This window comes from Oncorhynchus mykiss, chromosome 2 (assembly GCF_057628025.1).
Source record: "Oncorhynchus mykiss isolate SJ-2025 chromosome 2, ASM5762802v1, whole genome shotgun sequence".
Lineage (NCBI taxonomy): Eukaryota > Metazoa > Chordata > Actinopteri > Salmoniformes > Salmonidae > Oncorhynchus > Oncorhynchus mykiss.
Genome location: NC_143023.1, coordinates 51216717 through 51241439, shown reverse-complemented (window position 1 = coordinate 51241439; position 24723 = coordinate 51216717). Strand labels below are relative to the sequence as shown.

The window sequence follows — 24723 nt, the reverse complement described above, 5'->3', positions numbered from 1 at the left end:
AAATACAACTCTGGCTTAAAAACAGAAGTCTAAACTCTCGCGGTACAGTAGTTGCATGGTAAGAAACGGAAAGAAAAAAAAACAGCTCAATCAAAACCATCTAACCAAAAGCAGAGCACTTTCGACATACTCCACTCCTTTCTACACGCCCAGTACTTTCCTTTCGACACACTCGCCCATACTTTGACCCCTTGACTTTTTCCACATTATGCTACATTAATCTTATTAAAAAATGAGAAACAATACCCCATAATGACAAAGTAAATAAAGTTTTTTTTTTACATTTTCAGAAATACGTTATTTACATATGTATTCAAACCATTTGCTATGACACACAAAATTGGACTCAGGTACATCCTGTTTCCATTGATCATCCTTGAGATGTTTCTACAACTTTATTGGAGTCCATCTGTGGTAAATCCAATTGATTGGACATGATTTGGAAAGGTACACACCTGTATAAATAAGGTCCCACAGTTGACAGGTTAATTTGAGATTCTTCAAAGTAGCCACCCTTTGCCTTGATGACAGCTTTGCACACTCTTGGCATTCTCACAACCAGCATCATGAGGTTGTCACCTGGAATGTATTTCAACTAACAGGTGTGCCTTGTTAAATTGTGGATGTGTTTGAGCCAATCAGTTGTGTTGTGACAAGGTACAGGTGGTATACAGAAGATAGGCCTATTTGGTAAAAGACCAAGTCCATATGTGACCAAATGCCTTGATTCAGTCTTATGTAGCAAAAATCGAAATTGTGTTTTTTACATTGGATAACAGGCACAGAGCAACAAGTTGGCATATCATCCACAGCATTTGAGGAACAATGGGAAAGTAATTCTGCTTTGGAAGTTGATAAACTTGTAACCTCACTTTTTTTGGTCTCTACTGGAGAGCTCTTCTTTGTCTACACCCATTCAGCATCGTTCACACCCTCTTAAGCTTTAGCCCCCACCCGAACTCTAACCATTTTACTCGCCCTAGCAGAGATGGTTAGGCTGTTTTCATGTTATCCAGAGCATTGGTGACTGTAACTGTGCTGCTTACAACAATTTATTACACTTTTTTGCCAACGTTTACTGACACCGGCCATGGATGTTGAGCGTTCGTAAATTCATCAGATATTCTGAGCTTTGGCACACTCAGAAATCGGAGTAGATGGCCAGACTGAATTTACAAACCAACCCGAAATGGTTACTTGCACAGTGGAGTCTTTTGTTAAGACATTTAGCTAGCTAACTAGGTAAACAATGAAACGTAATCTCAACTCATGACGTTACTACCCTGCTTGAATCTGCAGGTAGCTAACCTACCAGGTTCAATGTCAGCTAGCTAACATTAGGTTATAACTAGCAATGCAAATGGCTCTGAGATACAAATAATAAGATCATACACGTAACGTTAGCTAGTGAGCCAGCCAGCTAATGTTCGCTAGCTAACAGTACACTAACTTGAAATTAAACCACTTTCAAAAATAGAAATGTGTAATGTCTGAAAATGGAGCTAGCTAATCTTACCTGTATTCATCATGGATGGACACGTCTCCTGTCACAGATGCTATGGTTGCACTTAGTTTGAAGATGTAATCTGGAGACAGGTGTTTTTGCTATCATACTCTAATTCCACTGATTTCAAAACTTGATCCTCCAGAAAGTGGAGAGCAACACCTATGCAGTTTTACGACACAATACATTAACACAAAAATAAGTGTTAGACAGGATTACCTACACATACTGACCAGCTCAAATAGTCAGAACCGTGCAATATAGTAGACAAATCCAAACTCCTCTCTCAGCATGTCCAGCCCACTCATTATCTCAGACAATCATGGCTAGTAGAAAGGTTCCTTTCTTTTTCTGTGGCTAAACCAACTAGGCTCATAATTTAACAATTTTATTCGTATTTACAGATTACATAAGTTTAAGGCACATGAAAGATAACATGTTCGAGAAGGAATTTCTGCCAATTAACGCATTTTGATCAAAAAAAGTTTTTTTTGAAACGGCTCTCCTGACAAACGCCTAGTTTCTTGAAATGGGCCACATATTATGGCATGACCAGCTCAAATAAGCAAAGAGAAATGACAGACCATCATGACTTTAAGACATGAAGGTCCGTCAATCCGGAAAATGTCAAGAACTTTGAAAGTTTCTTCAAGTGCATTCACAAAAATCATCAAGTGCTATGATGAAACTGGCTCTCATGAAGACCACCACAGGAAAGGAAGTTCATTAGAGTTCCCAGCCTCAGAAATCAGCATTTATCTGCACCTCAGATTGCACATTAAAGAGTTCAAGAAACAGACACATCTCAACATCTACTGTTCAGAGGAGACTGTGTGAATCAGGCCTTCATCATAGAATTGCTATAAAGAAACCACTACTAAAGGACACCAATGAAAAGAAGACTTGCTTGGGCCAAAAGACATGAGCAATGGACATTAGACCGGTGGAAATCTGGTTTTTGGTCTGAGTTTGAGATTTTTGGTTCCAACCGCCGTGTCTTTGTAAGACGCAGAATAGGTGAATGATGATCTCCGCATGTGTGGCTCCCACCGTGAAGCTTGGAGGAGGAGGGGTGATGTTGCTTTGCTGGTGACACTATCTGTGATATATTTAGAATTCAAGGCAACATAACCAGCATGAATACCACAACATTCGCTCTTGTCTTGGTAAGCAACTTCACTGTATATTTGGCCATTGTATAATACAAACAGTATGCATATATTGGAATATATCTATTCTGGTTTCCTTTTTACTCTGTCATGTAGGTTAGTATTGTGGCGTATCTAAAATGTTGTTATTCTATCCTCAGTTTCCTCCTATCACAGCCATTAAACTCTGTTACTGTTTTAAAGTCACCATTGGCCTCAAGGTGAAATCTGAGTGGTTTCCTTCCTCTTTGCACCCTAACAGAGAAAGAAAGCATCTGTCAAAAGACACACACACACACACACACACACACACACACACACACACACACACACACACACACACACACACACACACACACACACACACACACACACACACACACACACACACACACACACACACACACACACACACACCCACACCAAATAAAACATCTAGCACAGACAAACATGCAAGCAAAAACAGGAAACTGACAAAAGGACAAACCGCTACAATAAGTCCACCACTTACAAAGACCGTGACGCCATCGTGCCCAAACACACTACCACAAACAATTTCCCACAAAGCAGGTGGGAGATAGGACTTCCTAAATATGATCCCCAATTAGAGGCAATGATTACCAGCTGCCTCTAATTGGGAACCATACAAAACCACCAACATAGAAATACACATTCTAGAATGCCGCCTAGTCACACCCTAACCTAAACCACTATAGAGAATCCAAGGGCTCTCTATGGTCAGGGTGAGACACTTGTAAAATTCCAGATGATGATGTCATGGCTTTAGAATCTACTGATAGGCTAATTGACCTCATTTCAGTCAATTGCGAGAGGTAGCCTGGTAGTTAGAGCATTGAACTAGGAAGCGAAAGGTTGCAAGATCAAATCCCCGAGCTGACAAGGTAAAAACCTGTTTTTCTGCCACTGAACAAGGCAGTTAACCCACTGTTCCTAGGCCGTCAATGAAAATAAGAATTTGTTCTCAACTGACTTGCCTAGTTAAATAAATAAATAAAAATAGAGGTGTGGATGTATTTCAAGGCCTACCTTCAAACTCAGTGCCTCTTTGCTTGACATCATGGGAAAATCTAAAGAAATCAGCCAAGACCTCAGAAAAACATTGTAGAACTCCACAAGCCTGGTTCATCCTTGGGAGCAACATCCAAACGCCTGAAGGTACCACGTTCATCTGTACAAGCAATATTATGCAAGTATAAACACCATGGGACCACGCAGCTGTCATACCGCTCAGGAAGGAGATGCTTTCTGTCTCCCAGAGATAAATGTACTTTAGTGTGAAAAATGCAAATCAGAACAATAGCAATGGACCTTGTGAAGATGGTAGAGGAAACGGTTACACAGGTATCTATATCCACAGGAAAATTATTCCTATATCGACATATCCTGAAAGGCAGCTCAGCAAGGAAGAAGCCACTGCTCTAAAACCGCCATAAAAAAGCCAGACTACGGTTTGCAACTGCACATGGGGACAAAGATTGTACTTTTTGGAGAAATGTCCTCTGGTCTGATGAGACAAAAATAGAACTGTTTGGCCATGGTGACCATCGTTATGTTTGGAGGGAAAAGGGGGAGGCTTGCAAGCCGAAGAACACCATCCCAACCGTGAAGCACGGGGGTGGCAGCATCACGTTGTGGGTGGGTGCTTTGCTGCAGGAGGGGCTGGTGCATTTCACAAAATAGATGGCTTCATGAGGCAGGATAATGATGTGGCTATATTGAAGCAACATCTCAAGACATCAGTCAGGAAGTTAAAGCTTAGTCGCAAAAGGGTCTTCCATATGGACAATGACAAGCCTACTTCCAAATGTGTGGCAAAATAGCTTAAGGACAACAAAATCAAGGTATTGGATTGGCCATCACAAAGCCCTAACCTCAATCCTATAGAAAATGTGTGGGGAGAACTGAAAAAGTGTGTGCTAGCAAGGAGGCCTACAAACCTGACTCAGTTACACCAGCTCTGTCAACTTATTGTGGGAAGCTTGTGGAAGGCTACATGAAACATTTGACCCAAGTTAAACAATTTAAAGGCAACACTATCAAATACTAATTGAGTCTGGACTTTGACTTGGCCATTCTAACACCTGGATATGTTTATTTTTGAACCATTCCATTGTAGATTTTGCTTTATGTTTTGGATCATTGTCTTGTTGGAAGACAAATCTCCGTCCCAGTCTCAGGTCTTTTGCAGACTCCATCAGGTTTTCTTCCAGAATGGTCCTGTATTTGGCTCCATCCATCTTCCCATCAATTTTAACCATCTTCCCTGTCCCTGCTGAAGAAAAGCAGGCCCAAACCATGATGCTGCCACCACCATGTTTGACAGTGGGGATGGTGTGTTCAGCTGTGTTGCTTTTACGCCAAACATAACATTTTGCATTGTTGCCAAAAAGTTCAATTTTGGTTTCATCTGACCAGAGCACCTTCTTCCACATGTTTGGTGTGTCTCCCAGGTGGCTTGTGGCAAACTTTAAACAACACTTTTTATGGATATCTTTAAGAAATGGCTTTCTTCTTGCCACTCTTCCATAAAGGCCAGATTTGTGCAATATACGACTGATTGTTGTCCTATGGACAGAGTCTCCCACCTCAGCTGTAGATCTCTGCAGTTCATCCAGAGTGATCATGGGCCTCTTGGCTGCATCTCTGATCAGTCTTCTCCTTGTATGAGCTGAAAGTTTGTAGGGACGGCCAGGTCTTGGTAGATTTGCAGTGGTCTGATACTCCTCCCATTTCAATATTACCGGTTGCACAGTGCTCCTTGGGATGTTTAAAACTTGGGAAATCTTTTTGTATCCAAATCCGGCTTTAAACTTCTTCACAACAGTATCTCGGACCTGCCTGGTGTGTTCCTTGTTCTTCATGATGCTCTCTGCGCTTTTAACGGACCTCTGAGACTATCACAGTGCAGGTGCATTTATACGGAGACTTGATTACACACAGGTGGATTGTATTTATCATCATTAGTCATTTAGGTCAACATTGGATCATTCAGAGATCCTCACTGAACTTCTGGAGAGAGTATGCTGCACTGAAAGTAAAGGGGCAGAATAATTTTGCACGCCCAATTTTTCAGTTTTTGATTTGTTAAAAAAGTTTGAAATATCCAAAAAATGTTGTTCCACTTCATGATTGTGTCCCAATTGTTGTTGATTCTTCACAAAAAAATACAGTTTTATATCTTTATGTTTGAAGCCTGAAATGTTGCAAAAGGTCGCAAAGTTCAAGGGGGCCGAATACTTTCGCAAGGCACTGTATATTAAACACAGGAAAATTTTCATTTTTTACTGCACTGAGCCTTTAATTCGTAGACTGTCTGAAATTGGCCTGTAGCAGGCAGCCTGCAATTAGTTTGAAAACCACCTGACAGACAGGACACAATGTGTTTCTTCTGATGGTGTTAAATCACGTTTCCTAGATATTACCAAAGGTGTCCACCAAGGGTCGATTTTGGGCCCCGTACTTTTTATTATCGCTAACCAGGTTTCCATCCAACCTTTTTATGCAAGTATATTACATGTCGGAAACAAAATATGACAGGCCTGATGGAAACAGAAAATTTGTCAGTAAACTTTACGAATGTCGACTAAACAAAATACACTAGACATGGTGGGATCTTTTTGTGTCTGTAAAATTAATTATGCGAGAAATGTCAGTGGAAACGCTTTTATGCGCAAATATTGTTGTGTGCTCCTCCCAGTACGACTCATCGGGAAAGCATGCAGTTTATTAGGCTACAGATAATATAAGTAATGATGAACTTCACAGTGTGGTGAAAGTGCAAGGTGATGAGCTTGATGGTCCTTTCCAATAAAGGAAATCTTATTCTGGTGACATGATAATCGATACTTAGCTACCATTTGACAAATACAAATAATCTTGCTCTTTTGTCCATAAAAATTCATAATAATTGTGCTTTCAAGACAACTGGGAACTCTGGGACAACTGGGGGGAAAAAATAGATCAAATCATAAAGTCAGAGATAATCAGGTCGGTAAGTCGAAGCTCGAGTTCCCCACCTGGAATTCCGAGTTGGATGACCGGTTAGAACAACTTTTCCCAGTTCCGTGTTGACTTGGAGATTTCCAAGTTCCGACTTCCCAGTTGTTTTGAACACAGCATAATCATCATGGGTACTCAACTCTTACCGTACGAGATCCAGAGACTGCTGGTTTTCTTTTCATAATTAATTGCACACACTTGGTGTCCCAGGTCTAAATCAGTCCCTAATTTGAGGGGAACCCATGCGCAATTCAATATTAGAAAGGTGCATTGCTTGCTGTTTGAGAAAGGTGCATTACCTGCATTGCTTGCTGCATTTACCTGCACTGCATTGCTTGCTGTTTGTGGCTGGATTTCTGTACAGCACTTTGAGATATCATCTGATGTACGAAGGGCTATATAAATACATTTGATTTGATGATTTTGATTTGATTTGTACATTTTTTGTGGACTCAGGATAAATATTTGGGTATCTGGATTGATGAAAAGTTATCTTTCAAAAAAGCATACTGATGAATAGTTTTTAAGAAGTTAAGAATTAAAATGGGCCTCCTTTATAGGAATAGGGCATGCCTTTCGTTAAATAGCAGAAAACAAATAATTCAGACAACATTCATTCCGGCTTCAGATTATGGCGATATGGTCTATATGAATGCAGCTGTCACTCTATTTAAGCCATTGGACACAGTTTATCATAATGCACTATCCTTTATTGAGGGTGATAGGGTCCATACACATCACTGAATTCTTTATCAGAAAGTAGGCTGGACATCTCTTAAAACTTGCAGATCAATGCGCTGCTCTCTTTTTGTTTCTAAAATCCTTACTTCATTATTGAATGACAGACATTTGAGTCACCAGGCCCGATCACAGGCATGGCTAACTTTGGAGATCCCTTCGGTCTCCACAGAGTTAAGTTTAGTTTTTTTGCACCTTACTAGAGGAATGATCTCCAGAACTCTCTAAAGGTGGATGTTTTGGTGCCACTAGGGGCAGTTCAGATGGTTGAGGAATGTGTTTGTTTTTCATGATTAGATTTTGTAAGTTACTTTTCTTACATTTCTTGTAAATATAGTTTTTCTTTACTTTGCTATTGTGAATTTATATGATTGTGTGCCGGGCTCCCTTGTAAAATAAGCTTTGGTCTCAATAGGATGTCCCTGTTTAAATAAGATGTAAATAAAGATAGAATATTGCTTTGGTAATCTCCTGCCTGTGTATTCCTAGTAACCTAACCTATTTACACTGTATGTGTGATCCTCAAGGTTATTGTTATGCACTCAGCATTGGCAACCATTTATTTAAAGACTTTACAGAAACAGAGGATCAGTAGATGAAGACTTCCTTTCTTCTATAAAGAAAGAAAATAAATAGTATATAATTGTGTTTATATTAACATCCTCTCTTTCTCTCCTTTTCCCTCCCTTAACACCCACTCTCTTTCTCTCCCTCCCTCCCTCCCTCCCTCACCCTCTATCAGACTACTTATGTGGGCCAGGTGAGAATGTGTACAGCATTGACTTCACCAGGTTCAAGATCAGAGACATGGAGACAGGCACAGTGCTGTTCGAAATCACCAAACCTCCTCATACAGGTGAGACACACACACACACAGGGGTCTGATTGGCCTATTATGATGACTGTTACCTTTGTCTGTCTGTCTGTCTGTCTGTCTGTCTGTCTGTCTGTCTGTCTGTCTGTCTGTCTGTCTGTCTGTCTGTGCGTAGATAAAGCAGGAGATAAAAGCGTCATTGATACAAACGCCGGGAGGTTTGTCCGCTACCAGTTCACCCCCGCCTTCCTCCGGCTAAGACAAGTTGGCGCCACGTAAGTCTAACCCATTAACTCACAAAGAGGTCTGTAACCCTAATCCCCATTTTACACAGAAGTCTAACCCTAACCCTCAATGTACACAAAAGTCTAAACCTAACCCTCAATTTACACTGAAGTCTAACTCTAACTCTACAAAGAAGGACACATTTTAATCCCAAGGAAATTGCCTTTCCCCCCCACTCTTTCTGCCTTTATCTCACCATCCTTCCCCTCTCTCAGTGTTGAGTTCACCGTAGGAGACATGCCCATAGAGAACTTCCGGATGATTGAGAGGCACTACTTCAGAGAGAAGCTGCTCAAAAGCTTTGACTTTGAGTTTGGCTTCTGTATGCCCAGTAGCAAGAACACTTGCGAACACATCTATGAGTTCCCCCCTCTGTCTGAGGATATCAGTGAGTACGCACACACACACACACACCACACACACACACACACACACACACACACACACACACACACACACACAGCAAGAGAGAGAGAAGCCTGGGAAATGTGCTGATGGACAGTAGTTGTGTCCGAATACCCATACTTGGGTATTAATTATTAATATTAATGAAAAATTATGTTTAATAGTATGCAACATTTCCAAAATCGAGCATACTTTAAATGCCTGGATGTCATTAATTTCGGCTTTGACAACAGCTGATCAATTAGATATGGGGATGTGCTACCGAAATCAATGAATAGCAGGAAACAATGCAATTGCACATGACGCATTCTCAGTATGCAAAAATAGAATTATAGTTACAGTATGTACATTTTCAAAAATAGAGTATGGTATAAATGCCAGGATGTTATACTAATTTTGGATCTTCGTCTAGTAGAATTCGATGCCCACTTTTCCACAATACATTGGAAGAGGTGGGCTGCGAGTGATAGGACATAGTTCTCTTCAAGTAGCCAAACAACAAAACTAGACTACTTAATTGGGAAGAAGCCGAATAGCAAAGCTTCTGCACGGGTGTTCAAATGTAGGCTAAGTAGTTTTGTTCTCCTTAACATGATCACAAGTATTGCATCGTAGCCTACTTGAAAACAGAAGTCTATATATGTTTTGTTTTACCCAAAGTGGATTTCTGTTTTCTCATTGAAAAGTGTTTCTGGTTTTCTTCGTCAGAGCTTCAAATAGATTAAATTAAGATTGTTTTGGTCCGTGTTTACACACAATACTTAATACTTAATTTTTACAAATTAATTACAAAAGAAAAGCTGAAATGTCTTGAGTCAGTAAGTAAGTATTCAACCCCTTTGTTATAGCAAGCCTAAATAAGTGCAGGAGTAAAACTGTGCATAACAAGTCACGTAATAAGTTGCATGGACTCACTCTATGTGCAATAATAGTGTTTAACATGATTTTTGAATGACTACCTCATCTCTGTACCCCACACATACAATTATCTGTAAGGTCCCTCAGTCAAGCAGTTCATTTTAAGCACAGATTCAAGCACAAAGACCAGGGAGGTTTCCCAATGCCTCGCAAATAAGGGCACCTATTGGTAGATTTGTAAAAATGAACAAATCTGACATTGAAGTTATTAATTCCACTTTAGATGGTGTATCAATATACCCAGTCACTACAAAGATATAGGTGTCCTTCCTAACTAAGTTGCCGGAGAGGAAGGAAACCGCTCAGGGTTTCCACCATGATGCCAATGGTGACTTGGCTGTGATCCAATACAACACATTACTGAGTATCACTCTCTATATTTTCAAGCATAGTGGTGGCTGCATCATGTTATAATGGGTATGTAATCGTTAAGGACTGGGGAGTTTTTCAGGATAAAAATTATCCTAGAGGAAACCTGGTTTAGTCTGCTTTTCACCACACTGGGAGATGAATTCACCTTTAAGCTGAACAATAACCTAAGGCCAAATCTACACTGGAGTTGCTTACTAAGAAGACAGTGAACGCTCCTGAGTGGCCGTCTTTTGACTTAAATCTTCTTGAAAATCTATGGCAAGACCTGAAAATGGTTGTCTAGCAATGATCAACAACCGATTTGACAGAGCTTGAAGAATTGTTTAAATAATAATGGGAAAATGTTGCACAATCCAGGTGTGGAAACTCTTAGAAATGTACCCAGAAAGACTCTGTAATCACTGCCAAAGGTGGTTCTACAAACTATTGACTCAGGGGTGTGAAAATGCAGAGGGAGTCGAAAAGAGAACACAGAAGGCTGTGTAATCTCCGAATTACATCTTCAAACTAAGGGCAACCATCCGTGACAGAGAGGGAGAAAGATCTGATGATTCTTATGGCATTGCACATGGTCAGTGTGAACCAGAGTGACTTGATACAAAGGGGCCAAGCAAGCTGTACAAACTAAACAGAAATGACACATGATGTCTTATTCAATGAAAGGGGTTGCAGTCTGGCGTGAATCATTCATCCATGTATACGGGTAAGAGTCTAGCTACATTTTCAGATATTAGAAGTTTCTCATTTTGTCAGAAAGTTGTTTTCGTTGCAAGTTAAAACGTACTGTTAGCTAGCTAACATTGAACCTAGTTGGTTGGCTTTAGCTACCTACAGATTCATACTACATAATCTCATGTATGGTGTATAGCTATGACAATTCGTTTCTATTGCTAATGTATGAGGATTATGGTTCATTGTTTAGCTAGCAAGCTAGTAGCATGTCTAAACAAAAGACTCCACTTCGCCAGATGTGAACAATCAAGTTAACCAGGTGTACAGTCGTGGCCAAAAGTTTTGAGAATGACACAAATATTAATTTTCACAAAGTTTGCTGCTTCAGTGTCTTTAGATATTTTTGTCAGATGTTACTATGGAATACTGAAGTATAATTACAAGCATTTCATAAGTGTCAAAGGCTTTTATTGACAATTACATGACGTTGATGCAAAGAGTCAATATTTGCAGTGTTGACCCTTCTTTTTCAAGACCTCTGCAATCTGCCTTGGCATCCTGTCAATTAACTTCTGGGCCACATCCTGACTGATGGCAGCCCATTCTTGCATAATCAATGCTTGGAGTTTGTCAGAATTTGTGGGTTTTTGTTTGTCCATCCGCCTCTTGAGGATTGACCACAAGTTCTCAATGGGATTAAGGTCTGGGGAATTTCCTGGCCATGGACCCAAAATATCAATTTTTTGTTCCCCGAGCCACTTAGTTATCACTTTTTCCTTATGGCAAGGTGCTCCATCATGCTGGATAAGGCATTGTTCGTCACCAAACTGTTCCTGGATGGTTGGGAGAAGTTGCTCTCGGAGGATGTGTTGGTACCATTCTTTATTCCTGGCTGTGTTCTTAGTCAAAATTGTAAGGGAATCCACTTCTCACTGGCTGAGAAGCAACCCCACACATGAATGGTCTCAGGATGCTTTACTGTTGGCATGACACAGGACTGATGGTAGCGCTCACCTTGTCTCCGGACAAGCTTTTTTCCGGATGCCCCAAACAATTGGAAAGGTGATTCATCAGAGAAAATGACTTTACACCAGTCCTCAGCAATCCAACCCCTGTACCTTTTGCAGAATATCAGTCTGTCCCTGATGTTTTTCCTGGAGAGAAGTGGCTTCTTTGCTGCCCTTCTTGACACCAGGCCATCCTCCAAAAGTCTTCGCCTCACTGTGCATGCAGATGCACTCACACCTGCCTGCTGCCATTCCTGAGCAAGCTCTGTACTGGTGGGGCCCCGATCCCAAACCTGAATCAACTTTCTTGCTGGACTTTCTTGGGCGCCCTGATGCCTTCTTCACAACAATTGAACCGCTCTCCTTGAAGTTCTTGATGATCCGATTAATGGTTGATTTAGGTGCAATCTTACTGGCAATAATATTCTTGCCTGGAAGCCCTTTTTTGTGCAAAGCAATGATGATGGCACGTGTTTCCTTGCAGGTAACCATGGTTGACAGAGGAAGAAGAACGATTCCAAGCACCAACCTCCTTTTGAAGCTTCCAGTCTGTTATTCAAACTCAATCAGCATGACAGAGTAATCTCCAGCCTTGTCCTCGTCAACACTCACACCTGTGTTAACAAGAGAATCACTGACATGATGTCAGCTGGTCCTTTTGTGGCAGGGCTGAAATGCAGTGGAAATGTTGTTGGGGGATTTAGTTAATTTGCATTGGCAAAGAGGGACTTTGCAATTAATTACAATTCATCTGAACACTCTTCATAACATTCTGGAGTATATGCAAATTGCCATCATACAAACTGAGGCAGCAGACCTTAGCTAGATGTGGCTGGTGGGTGGTTAAAACATTTCTTTCACATGCCCCATCAATTGAGACAAGTGTGTCTGTGTTCACAAAAATGCATAAACAACATCAGGGGATGACTTTTGGTGTCTGGGAAAAATCTAAGAAACGTACGTTTTTGAGTGTAGTTGCCCTTAATTTAGTGTGCATGCCCTGCGCTGTTGTTTGGTTAGCTGTGTTTCTGTAGCTCAGTAAAGCGCACATCTGATGAGTTTGCAAATCAAGTGGCCACTTTTATTTATTGTAATATCATTTATTTTGTAGTTGTTCACTTTTTAGAGTCGAATATGTTGGGGGAATTCTTTCTGAAGGCACTGTATAACTCTATTCCTATTCTATTCAGAGTTTAGAGAGAAAATCAAATTGGATATTAGCTATTATCCGAGCTATACTGACATATGGAGTTGTTTTAAGATTATTTAGCTATTTGATTTGGAGTTTTAAGATCTTAGGATATGTAGAAAAATGATTTGATAAAATATATATATTTTGGTCTTTACTACTAACATCCTTAGAAACACATTGAATAACACATTCATAAACGGCAAAAAAGGACAGTCAAAAAATACATCATAATAAGCTATTTTTGAAATGTCTGTTCTAAATGTAGGAGATGTAAAAATAAATTTAAAAAATAAATTGTTTTTAACCAGTACCGGTAACCTTCAGATGAGAACACCATCGTGTTCATTAGAGTCCCCCCTTTTCACAGTGGGGTCCCATTCGTTTGTAGCCCAAACGGTTCGGACGCTACCAAACAGAAGTTGGCACATTGAAGGTACTGACTTCAGACGAGTCTCCTGACACTCGTGGGGGCCGTAGAGCAAAACGTTGAACACCATTGTGTTTGTGAGAGTCTCCCCTTGTGTTCCACGCATTAGGGTGCTAGTGTCTGGGAATGAGATTAGGTGTAATGTGACTAACATGACTTCACTTTAGATCATGTTCAGCTTCAGCACAACATGTCACCCATTATTAAGGACATTATTAAGGACATGTTTATATCATATTCGACATAGTGGGTTATGTCACATTTGACATGGGTGATTATGTCACACAGTTATGCCACATTTATGATACTAATACTTATTGTCCACCATAATTTGCAAATAAATTCATTAAAAGTCCTACAATGTGATTTTCTGGATTTTTTTTCTCATTTTGTCTGTCATAGTTGAAGTGTACCTATGATGAAAATTACAGGCCTCTCTCATCTTTTTAAGTGGGAGAACTTGCACAATTGGTGGCTGACTAAATACTTTTTTTGCCCCACTGTATTTTTACCCATCTACCAATAGGTGCCCATGTTTGTGAGGCATTGGAAAACCTCCTTGGTCTTTGTGGTTGAACCTGTGTTTTAAATTCACTGCCCGACTGAGGGACCTTATAGATAATTGTGTGGGGTACAGAGATGAGGTAGTCATTCAAAAAATCGCTTTAAACTCTATTATTGCACACAGAGTGAGTCAATGCAACTTATTACGTTACTTCTTAAGCACATTTTTCCTCCTGAACTTATTTAGGCTTGCCATAACAAAAGCGTTGAATACTTATTGACACAAGACATTTCAGCTTTTAATTTTTTATTATTTTGTAAGCATGTCTAATAACATAATTCCACTTGGACATTGAGGGTTACTGTGTGTCGGCCATTGGAACAAAATCTAACTTGAATCCATTTTAAATGCAGGCTGTAACACAACAAAACGTGGAAAAAGTAAAGGGGTGTGAATACTTTCTGAAGGCACTGTGTAACTCTATTCCTATTCTATTCAGAGTTTAGAGAGAAAATCTAATTGGATATTAGCTATTATCCAGGCTGGTTAATGAGAAGTCTGTTGAATTTGAAAAAAAAAACACCCTCACTCGGCCCCGCCCCGCCCCACCTTCTCAGCCAGTCAGGATCCGCTAGTCCAATGTGGGCATGGCATACTGCATGCTTTTTATTGAACAGTATGTGCTATATAGTATGTAACGATGAGTAAAAATTATTCAGTTTAAGTATGTAGTACGCTAGTATGGGTATTCGGACACAGCCACAATGTTGTTATGTGGTGATTTTGATCTGTTTGGTAATTAAAAACCCAATAATGTTGTTGGTCCGTAAGATCCGCGAACATTGGGTGAACAAAAACATGAATGCCACACAAGGGTTACAGTTATTTTCAATTGCTAACATGCATTGGTCAAAACTGAAGACACATTGTTAAAACTCTTCACACAGTCAGCGAAACAGAACTGTATGTGGAAAAACGGTTAATCATTTTTCATTGCTTTCACACAAAATACATTCAGTGACCACATTCTCCGAAATCCATGACCTCTTTTCTCATTCATACTCCACCACCTACTAAATTATATATGCAGCACATGTTTTCAAATGCTAACACACTGTTTCCAAAACGGTTAAAAACACATTGAAAACAAAATGATGGCAAATGTTGTGCATTTCTGCAGTAACCAGATTGAAACATAGAAAATCTCAGAAGAATATTTTATCGTTCCAAACACAGCTGATTGCAATTTCATCTGATAGCCTACCCAAGTCTTAGTCTTGTTACCAAACAGACAAAAGAGGACGGCTTCGAAATTATTTAGTTTGGAAACATGGATCAAGGAAGACAGGCAGGCGGTGGGGAAAGAAGAGTGGCAGGGAGAGGGAGAATGTGTGGATTACAAAACGAGAGGAAGACCAAGAGCGGTGGTCTCTGATGAGATAAGGGCCACAATTATTCACCATGTTGTAAACCATGGTCTCTCTTTGAGAGAGGCCGGTTTAAAGGTCCAGCCAAATCTGCAGTGTTCAACAGTTGCATCTATAGTACGAATTTTCCGGCAAACAACTGGTGAGATGTGCATCCTTCAATGATAATTGAACTACATACTACATACAGTACAATACAGTATGTTCACATTTTTGTTCAGTATGTTCACCCCCGCTAAACATCAGTCTCAACATCAACAGTGAAGAGGTGACTCCAGAATGCTGGCCTTCTAGTCAGAGTTAAAAATTTAAAAAAGCCATATATCAGACTGGCCAATAAAAAGAAAAGATTAAATGGGCAAAATAACACAGAGACTGGACAGAGGAATTCTGCCTCTTCACTGTTGACATTGAGACTGGTGTTTAGCGGGTTCTATTTAATGAAGCTGCAAGTTGAGGACTTGCGAGGCGTCTGTTTCTCAAACTAGACACTCTCACGTATTTGTCCTCTCGTTCCGTTGTGCACCAGGGCTTCCCATTCCTCTTTCCATTCTGGTTAGAGCCATTTTGCGCTGTTCTGTGAAGGGAGTAGTACACGGCGTTGTACCAGATCTTCAGTTTCTTGGCAATTTCTCACATGGAATAGCCTTCATTTCTCAGAACAAGAATATACTGACGAGTTTCAGAAGAAAGTTCTTTGTTTCTAGCCATTTTGAGCCTGTAATTGAAGCCTCAGATACTCAACTAGTTATTTGAATGGACAATTTTTTTTTTTTTTTCTTTCAAAATCAAGGACATTTCTAAGTAACCCCAAACTTTTGAACGGTAGTTTACTTTAGTTCAGTCAATATAGTGAAAAGGTGTTATTCTTATTCTATAATGAAATACTGATGTATGTGAAAAATAATTCACACTTCAAGGAGAAAATCATTTACATAATGCTCCCTGTTGTTAGTGTTTTTTAGGTCAGTGTGTTATGAGTGACAATGTATGCTTTCTGAGTGAGAATTGTTACCGGTGTTATGGTCGAACGAGCTTATTTTGAGAAATGGACAGTATGAAGTGTTTTGGTGGTTTGAGTGAGTTTTGGAGGTGAGATTAATTGTTCGGCCAAGATGCGTGTTGTGAATGCAGACTGTGTGAACAGTTTTGAAAAAGTGGCTTCAGTATTGACCAATGCTTGTTAGCAATTGAAAAAAAATGAATATATATAATGTGTTGTGTCTCTGTTGCTCCCTGCAGTGCGAGAGATGATCCTGCACCCATACAAGACACAGTCCGACAGTTTCTACTTTGTGGACAACAAGTTGGTGATGCACAACAAGGCAGACTACTCCTACAGTGGCGGCCCATAGAGGATGGAGGACCAACCAGGCTCTTGCAGACAGACAGACAGACAGACAGACAGAGGGACCATGTTACTCAGTCTTAACAACCTACTGATCCCATGCTCTTATCCTCCCTCTCAGCCCTATGGAAAGCTACAGAAACACCACTGAACAGACCCAACTCGAACCCAGTTGCTGTGTGTGTGTGTGTGTGTGTGTGTGTGTGTGTGTGTGTGTGTGTGTGTGTGTGTGTGTGTGTGTGTGTGTGTGTGTGTGTGTGTGTGTGTGTGGCTTGTCTGGGAACACATGCACCAACACACATAAACACACACAAAGTGACAGAGGTAATAACACCAGCAAGTTTCTGTATAGGACCAGTAGAGGCTAGAGAAGAAACGTGTGTGTGTGTGTATATATAAAATGTCTCTGTATATTTATTCTGTGGGTGTGTGTATGATTGTGTGTACAAGTCTGTATGTTTGTTATGACTGTGTGTGTGCGCGCATGCACGTATGTGTCTGTCAGTGTGTACAACATGTGAGTCTAAAACTTAAATGAGTTGACTGATTTTGAAAAGTGTTTTAGTTATACTCTTCGTCCATCACTATAACTCAGTTTTACTGCATAATATCATATGACTGGTAAATATACATAGACTTAACATCACATATCATAGTAAATATACATGTACATTTCACTTTATATTTTATGTTTATCAAGAATAGGGAATTTTTATGGAACTTTATGGACAGAGGACTTTCCAAATAGAGTTAAAACTAGTTCATTTGGTACAGTGCCTTTAGAAAATATTCACAACCCTTGACCTTTTCCACATTTTATTGTGTTACAGCCTAAATTTTAAATTGATTAAATTGAGATTTTGTGTCACACACAATACCCCATAATGTCAAAGTGGAATTATGTTGTTAGATATTTTTTACAAATGAATAACCCTTTTGTTATGGCAAGCCCAAATATGTTCAGGAGTAAAAAATGTCTTAACAAGTCACATGGACTCTTTGTGCAATAATGTTTAACATGATCTTTTAATGACTACCTCATCTCTGTACCCCACACATACAATTATCTGTAAGGTCCCTCAGTCGAGCAGTGAATTTCAACCACAAAGACCAGGGAGGTTTTCCAATGCCTCGCAAATAAGGGCACCTATTGGTAGATAGATAAAAAAATACAAAAAGCAGATGTTGAATATTCATTTCAGCATGGTGAAGTTATTAATTACACATCAGATGGTGTATTTTTTAACCTTTATTTACTAGGCAAGTCAGTTAAGAACAAATTCTTATTTTCAATGACAGCCTAGGAACAATGGGTAAACTGACTTGTTCAGGTGCTGAATGACAGATTATTATTATTTTTTACCTTGTCAGCTTGGTGATTTGAGCTTGCAACCTTTCAGTTGTTAGTCCAACACTCTAACCACTAGGATACCTGCCATCCTGCCCCATGTATCAATACACCCAGCCACTACAAAGATACAGGCTTCCTTCCTAACTCAGTTGCCGGAGAGGATAGAAACGGCTGACCCGGGATTGCCCCATGAGGCCAATGGTGACTTTAAAAAAGTTACAGTTAATGGCTGTGATAGGAGAAAATGGAGGATGGATCAACAACATTGTAGTTACTCCACAATACTAACCTAATTGACAGAGTGAAAAGAAGGACGCCTGTACAGAATATAAATATTCCAAAATATGCATCTTGTTTGCAACAAGGCACTAAAGTAATTCTGCAAAAAATGTGGCAACTCAATTAACTTTTTGTCATGAATACAAAGCATTATGTTTGGGGCAAATTCAATACAACACATTACTGAGTACCACTCTCCATATTTTCAAGCATAGTGGTGGCTGTATCATGTTATGGGTATACTTGTAATCATTAAGGACTGTAGAGTTTTTCAGGGTTAAAAAGAATAGTCAAAATACTAGAGGAAAACCTGGTTCAGTTTGCTTTCCTCCAGACACTGGGAGATGAATTCACCTTTCAGGAGGACAACAACCTAAAACACAAGGCCAAATATACACTAGAGTTGCTTACCAAGACGACATTGAATGTTCCAGAATGGCCTAGTTATATTTTTGACTTAAATCGACTTGAAAATCTATGGCAAGACTTGAAAATGGTTATGTAGTAATGATCATCAACCAACTTGACAGAGCTTGAAGAATTTGTGCAAATATTGTACAATCAAATCAAAATCAAATGTATTTATATAACCCTTCGTACATCAGCTGATATCTCAAAGTGCTGTACAGAAACCCAGCCTAAAACCCCAAACAGCAAGCAATGCAGGTGTAGAAGCACGAGGTTTGCAGAGCTCTTGGAGACTTAACTAAAAAGATACAGCTGTAATCACTGCCAGGTGATTCTAACATGTATTGACTAAGTGGTGTGAATACTTATGTAAATTAGATAGTTCTGTTTTTCTTTTTCAATAAATTTGCTAACATTTCTAAAAACATGTTTTCCCTTTGTCATTATAGGGTATTGTGTGTAGATGGGTGAGAGAGAAAAATATTGAATCCATTTTGAATTCAGGCTGAAACTCAACAAAATGTGGAATAAGACAAGGGGTATGAAAACTTTCTGAAGTCACTATATAAGATAGCCAATAGATAGTGTATCCATTCAAAACAAAATTATTATATTTACCATACATACAGTACCAGCTAAAACTTTGGACACATCTACTCATTCCAGGGTTTTCCTATATTTTTCCTATTTTCTACATTGGTGAATATTAGCGAAGACATCAAAACTACTAAATAACACATATGTAGTAACTAAGTGTTAAACATATGTAGTAACTAAGTGTTAAACAAATCAAAATGCATTTTATATTTGAGATTGTTCAAAGTAGCCACCCTTTGTCTTGATGACAGCTTTGCATATATTTGGCATTCTCTCAACCAGCTTCATGAGGTAGTGACCTGGAATGCATTTAAATGAACAGGTGTGCATTGTTAAAAGTTAAAAGTTCATTGGTGGAATTTTGTATTGTGTTGTGACAAAGTATGGGTGGTATACAGAACATAGCCCGATTTGGTAAAAGACCAAGTCCATATTATGGAAAGAACAGCTCAAATAAGCAAAGAGAACTGACAGTCCATCATTACTTTAAGACATGAAGGTCAGTCAATGCGGAAAATAACTTTGAAAGTTTATTCAACTGCAGTCGCAAAAACAATCAAGTACTATGATGAAATTGGCTCTCATGAGGACCGACACAGGAAAGGAAGACCCAGAGTTACCTCTGCTGCAGAGGACAAGTTCATTAGAGATACCAGCCTCAGAAATTGCAGCCCAAATAAAAGCTTCACAGAGTTCAAGTAACAGACACATCTCAACATCAACTGTTCAGAGGAGACTGCGTGAATCAGGCCTTTATAGTCAAATTGCTGCCAAGAAACCACTACTAAAGGACACCAATAAGAAGAAGAGACTTGCTTGCGCCAAGAAACACGAGCAATGGACATTAGACCGATGGAAATCTGACCTTTGGTCTGATGAATCCAAATTTGAGATTTTTGGTTCCAACCGCCATGTTTTTGTGAGACGCAGAGTAGGTGAACAGATTATCTCCGCATGTGTGGTTCCCACTGTGAAGCATGGAGGAGGAGGTGTGGAGGTGCTATGCTGGTGACACTGCCTGTGATTTATTTAGAATTCAAGGCACACTTAACCAGCATGGCTACCACAGGATTCTGCAGCGATACGCCATCCCATCTGGTTTGCACTTAGTCCCACTATCATTTGTTTTTCAACACAACAATGACCCAACACACCTACAGGCTGTGTAAGGGCTATTTGACCAAGAATGAGAGAGATGGAGTGCTGCATCAGATGACCTGGCCTCCACAATCACCCAACCTCAAAACAAATGAGATGGTTTGGGATGAGTTGGACCGCAGAGTGAAGGAATAGACCCCAACAAGTGCTCAGCATATGTTGGACCTCCTTCAAGACTGTTGGAAAAGCATTTCAGGTGAAGCTGTTTGAGAGAATGCCAAGAGTGTGCAAAGCTGTCATCAAGGCAAAGGGTGGCTACTTTGAAGAACCTAAAATCAATTTTGATTTGTTTAACACTTTTTTGGTTACTACATGATTCCATAAGTTCTTTTTCAGAGTTTATGTGTTCACTATTAGTCTACAATGTAGAAAATAGTAAAAATAAAGAAAAACCCTTGAATGAGTAGGTGTGTCCAAACTTTTGACTGGTACTGTATATCAAGTATTTTGCACTGTTCCTTAGCAATCATTTAAAGCACAACACCTTAGTTTATCCATTGTCATCATGGGAGAAAAACTAACATTTTATAACGTTACTATACCAGCAGACCTGTCCAGTCAGTCTTTGTTTTCACACAACATTTGTGTTAGGTTCTGTAAATGTTACAACTGTGTTATTGTCAGCACTATGAAATTGGGGCTAGTTCAGGGCTTCAGGGTTTTTCTTTCAGGTAATTTAGAAAATCATTTTGAGAATGTTCAGACGTTTCTTTGTTATGAAACGTATCGCAGAACGATTCATACGTAGCAAATATACTGGATACTTCTTTCTTTCTTTCTCTTTCATTCTTTGCACGTATCATCTGGGTTCCTCTTACTCTCTTGTTTGTCTTTCCCACATCTCTCCATTCCTCCTCTCTCTCTCTCTCTGCCTCTCCCTCCCTCTCACTCTCTCCCACTGTCCCGACACATCCATCTCGGTCTCTCACCTTTCCCTCCTCTCTTTCTATCAGAAACACATTCCAGTGAGTTAAGCAGCATACAGGTGTCATGTTCCCCAGTAAGATCAAATGGATGAACTGGAATGACCATTTTTGTCTAACAAGTTCAACAGATTTTGTGATTCATTTATGATTTAGAAAATGAACTGATAAATATGTAATGTTTTTGACCATTCTATTGCCAGTCTGGGTGAACCAAAAATAAATAAAGTTTTATGTGAATTTTTGAAATAAGAAATCACTTTTTTATTTGAAAAAATTATTACAGGTTTTGTGTGTGCGTGCGTGTGTGCATGTGCTTGTGTGTGCATGCGCACATGTGTTTATAGTGTATCTATATTTGTAGCTGATGCTGATGTTGAAAGTGAAAGTTATGTGCCCTGTCTGCACAGATTCTCTAGATACAGTACAGTACCTCTAGATACAGTAAAGAAATGTTATGTAAACATCTCTGAGCAAAGAGCAGAATTTGCAGTGTTACTTGATTAAAAATAAACAACTGCATGAATGGTATATTATATACAACATATTATTATTGATTTTTTTTGTTGACAGGGACAACCCAGCAAACCAAAATTGGTTCTGTGAAAGTTCGCAGAAAATAGTTCTCGTAACACAAAATCTGTTTGCCCGCAAGAACATTCCCAGAACGTTGCTCTCACGTTTTGCATTGGCAGTATGTTCTAAAAACATTACTTGTGTTATTACTTTACCTGGAAACCCAATGACAACATCTGTGGTGGCTATCACAACATTTGAGTGAATTTTTGGAGAATATTCCCAAGTATATTTAATTTAAACATTTTCTGAAAAACAACAACGTTTTGATATCAAAAACATTATCCTAATGTCACAACTAATGTTCTGGGACTGTTCCCAGTTTTCTGGGAATGCAAATCAATCAACATTTCTGTAAATGTGCCAGATTTAGACTTCTGGCTAGTTTTAAACCGTAGTCCCTGGGCAGATCGATATATGTGACCCATTTCAGGAAACCAGGCGTATGTCACGGGTCACTACTTCACAAGAGAGCTGTTAGAACGTAAACTTCTCGAACATGTCAAATTTAATGTTTATTTTATTTATTTATTTCACCTTTATTTAACCAGGTAGGCAAGTTGAGAACAAGTTCTCATTTACAATTGCGACCTGGCCAAGATAAAGCACCTTAATGTACCTTAATATCAAACTTGTATGTCATCTGTAAATACGAATACATTTGTTAAATTACCAGTCTAGTTGCTTTAGCCACAGAAAAAGTCAGCAACCTTCCCGCTAGCCATGATCGGCTGAGATAATGGCTGGACATGCTGAGAGATGTATTTGGATTGGTCTGCCATATAGCATGCTTCTGTCTATTTGAGCTGGTCAGTATGTCTAGGTAATCCTGTCTAACACAGCTTTTTTAATGTATTTTTTATGTATCGCGTAGTAAAACTTTATAAGCTGTTAGTGTTCCTTCCTTACATCCTTGTCAATCATTGGTTCATTGGTGAAATTAGCATTATGCCAATATATTTTATTAAATCATTCAAAAACCTTTATTTATGCAATTTCAGACAGAAGTTGACAATCAGGAACATAGCACGCCTGTTCCCGAGTAAGTTCTGCATCAAACAAAAAGTCTCCAGTTGTTTTGTTATACCCTCAGTCTATCCTGGTGATGTCACTACCTACGTCATTACCTTTTTACTCCTGAGTCCAAAACCCTATATAAACAATGGCTTTTAGTGTAATCTAAAACTTAGCAGTAAAGTTGATTTATTGTGGAATGTTTGACTAGTCTTATCTCCTCCACTCCCCTGCAGAGCTCCTTCTTCACAGTCACACATTCTCAGAGGGACCTTTTTTTAAGAAAGAGAGAACTAAAAAACAATTGTGGAATACTAAACCTCTACAATTAATATCTATTGTTAATCTGGTTTTACAACCCCTCCCCTTTTATTAATATTACATAAGAATAATAAATTATTCTAATACATCAAACATTTCGGTACAACCCTTTTCGTGAACCCCGACAAGCCTAATGTCAAGTTAAAGTATACTGTTAGCTAGCTAATGGTAGCTTGCTGGCTCGCTAGCTAACATTACGTGTATGCTCTCCGCTTTCTGGAGGACCGAGTTTTGAAATCAGTGGAATTCGAGTATGACAGCTAAGGAGATGGAGAAAACACCTGTCTCTGGATTACATCTTCAAACTAAGGGCAACCATGGCATCCGTGACAGGAGACACATCCATCCATGATGTATACGGGTAAGATAGTCTAGTTAGCTACATTTTCAGACATTAAATGTTTCTAATTTTGACAGAAAGTGGTTTCATTTCAAGTTAAAGTGTACTGTTAGCTAGCTAACATTAGCTGGCTGGCTGGCTCGCTAGCTAACATTAGGTGTACTATCTTATTAATCGTATCTCAGAGCCATTTGCTGGACTAGTTATAGCCTAATGTTAGCTAGCTGACATTGAACCTGGTTGGTTAGCTAGCTGCAGATTCATGCAGGGTAGTATCGTCATGAGTTGAGAATATGGTTTGTGGTTTACCTAGCTAGCTAGCTAACGTTAGCTGGCTAGCTCTCTAGCTAACGTTACGTCTATGACCTTATTATTCGAATCTCAGAGTCATTTGCTTGACTAGTTATAGCCTAATGTTAGCTAGCTAATGTTGATCCTGGTTTGTTAGCTAGCTGCAGATTCATGCAGGGTAGTAACGTCATGAATTGGGATTATGGTTCATTGTTTAACGTAAACTCACTCACTTTTGTACATCGCGTTGGTCCGTACAATTGACCTTATTTTAGCGCCCAAAAAACGTAATACTTCCAGATCAACTGTAATATCAATAGCATTGTAAAGCACAATTTCTCCCCTTTCCAACTAAATCAATGACGAGCCCTTCATGATGCCCATCTCTGCATAATTCAAGAAGGCAATGAGCTTTGTCTGGTCTTTTTCAAAATGTCGAGTGGGGAGCAAAGGCTACATAGTGATCTTGAAAGGGGGACATATGTTGTGTGAAGAACAACATGCCTATTTTCCACCATAATTTGCAAATAAATTCATAAAAAATCCTACAATGTGATTTTCTGGATTTTTTCTCAATCATTTTATAGTTGAAGTGTACCTATGATGAAAATTACAGGCCTCTCTCATCTTTTTAAGTGGGTGAACTTGCACAATTGGTGGCTGACTAAATACTTTTTTGCCCC

The 24723-nt window shown here is 39.3% G+C and overlaps 1 protein-coding gene across 1 annotated transcript in view; it reads left to right on the top strand.

Moving 5' to 3' along the window:
• Positions 1–21754, top strand: part of LOC110491276 (protein unc-119 homolog A) — a 51756-nt gene extending 30002 nt beyond the window's left edge. Inside the window, exons 2-5 of the mRNA XM_021564629.3 lie at positions 8153–8266; positions 8400–8499; positions 8725–8897; positions 16677–21754. Coding sequence (XP_021420304.1) covers positions 8153–8266; positions 8400–8499; positions 8725–8897; positions 16677–16789 — 500 coding nt within the window. The 3' untranslated portion in view covers positions 16790–21754. The remainder of the gene's footprint in view (positions 1–8152; positions 8267–8399; positions 8500–8724; positions 8898–16676) is intronic.
• Positions 21755–24723: the final 2969 nt, after the last annotated feature.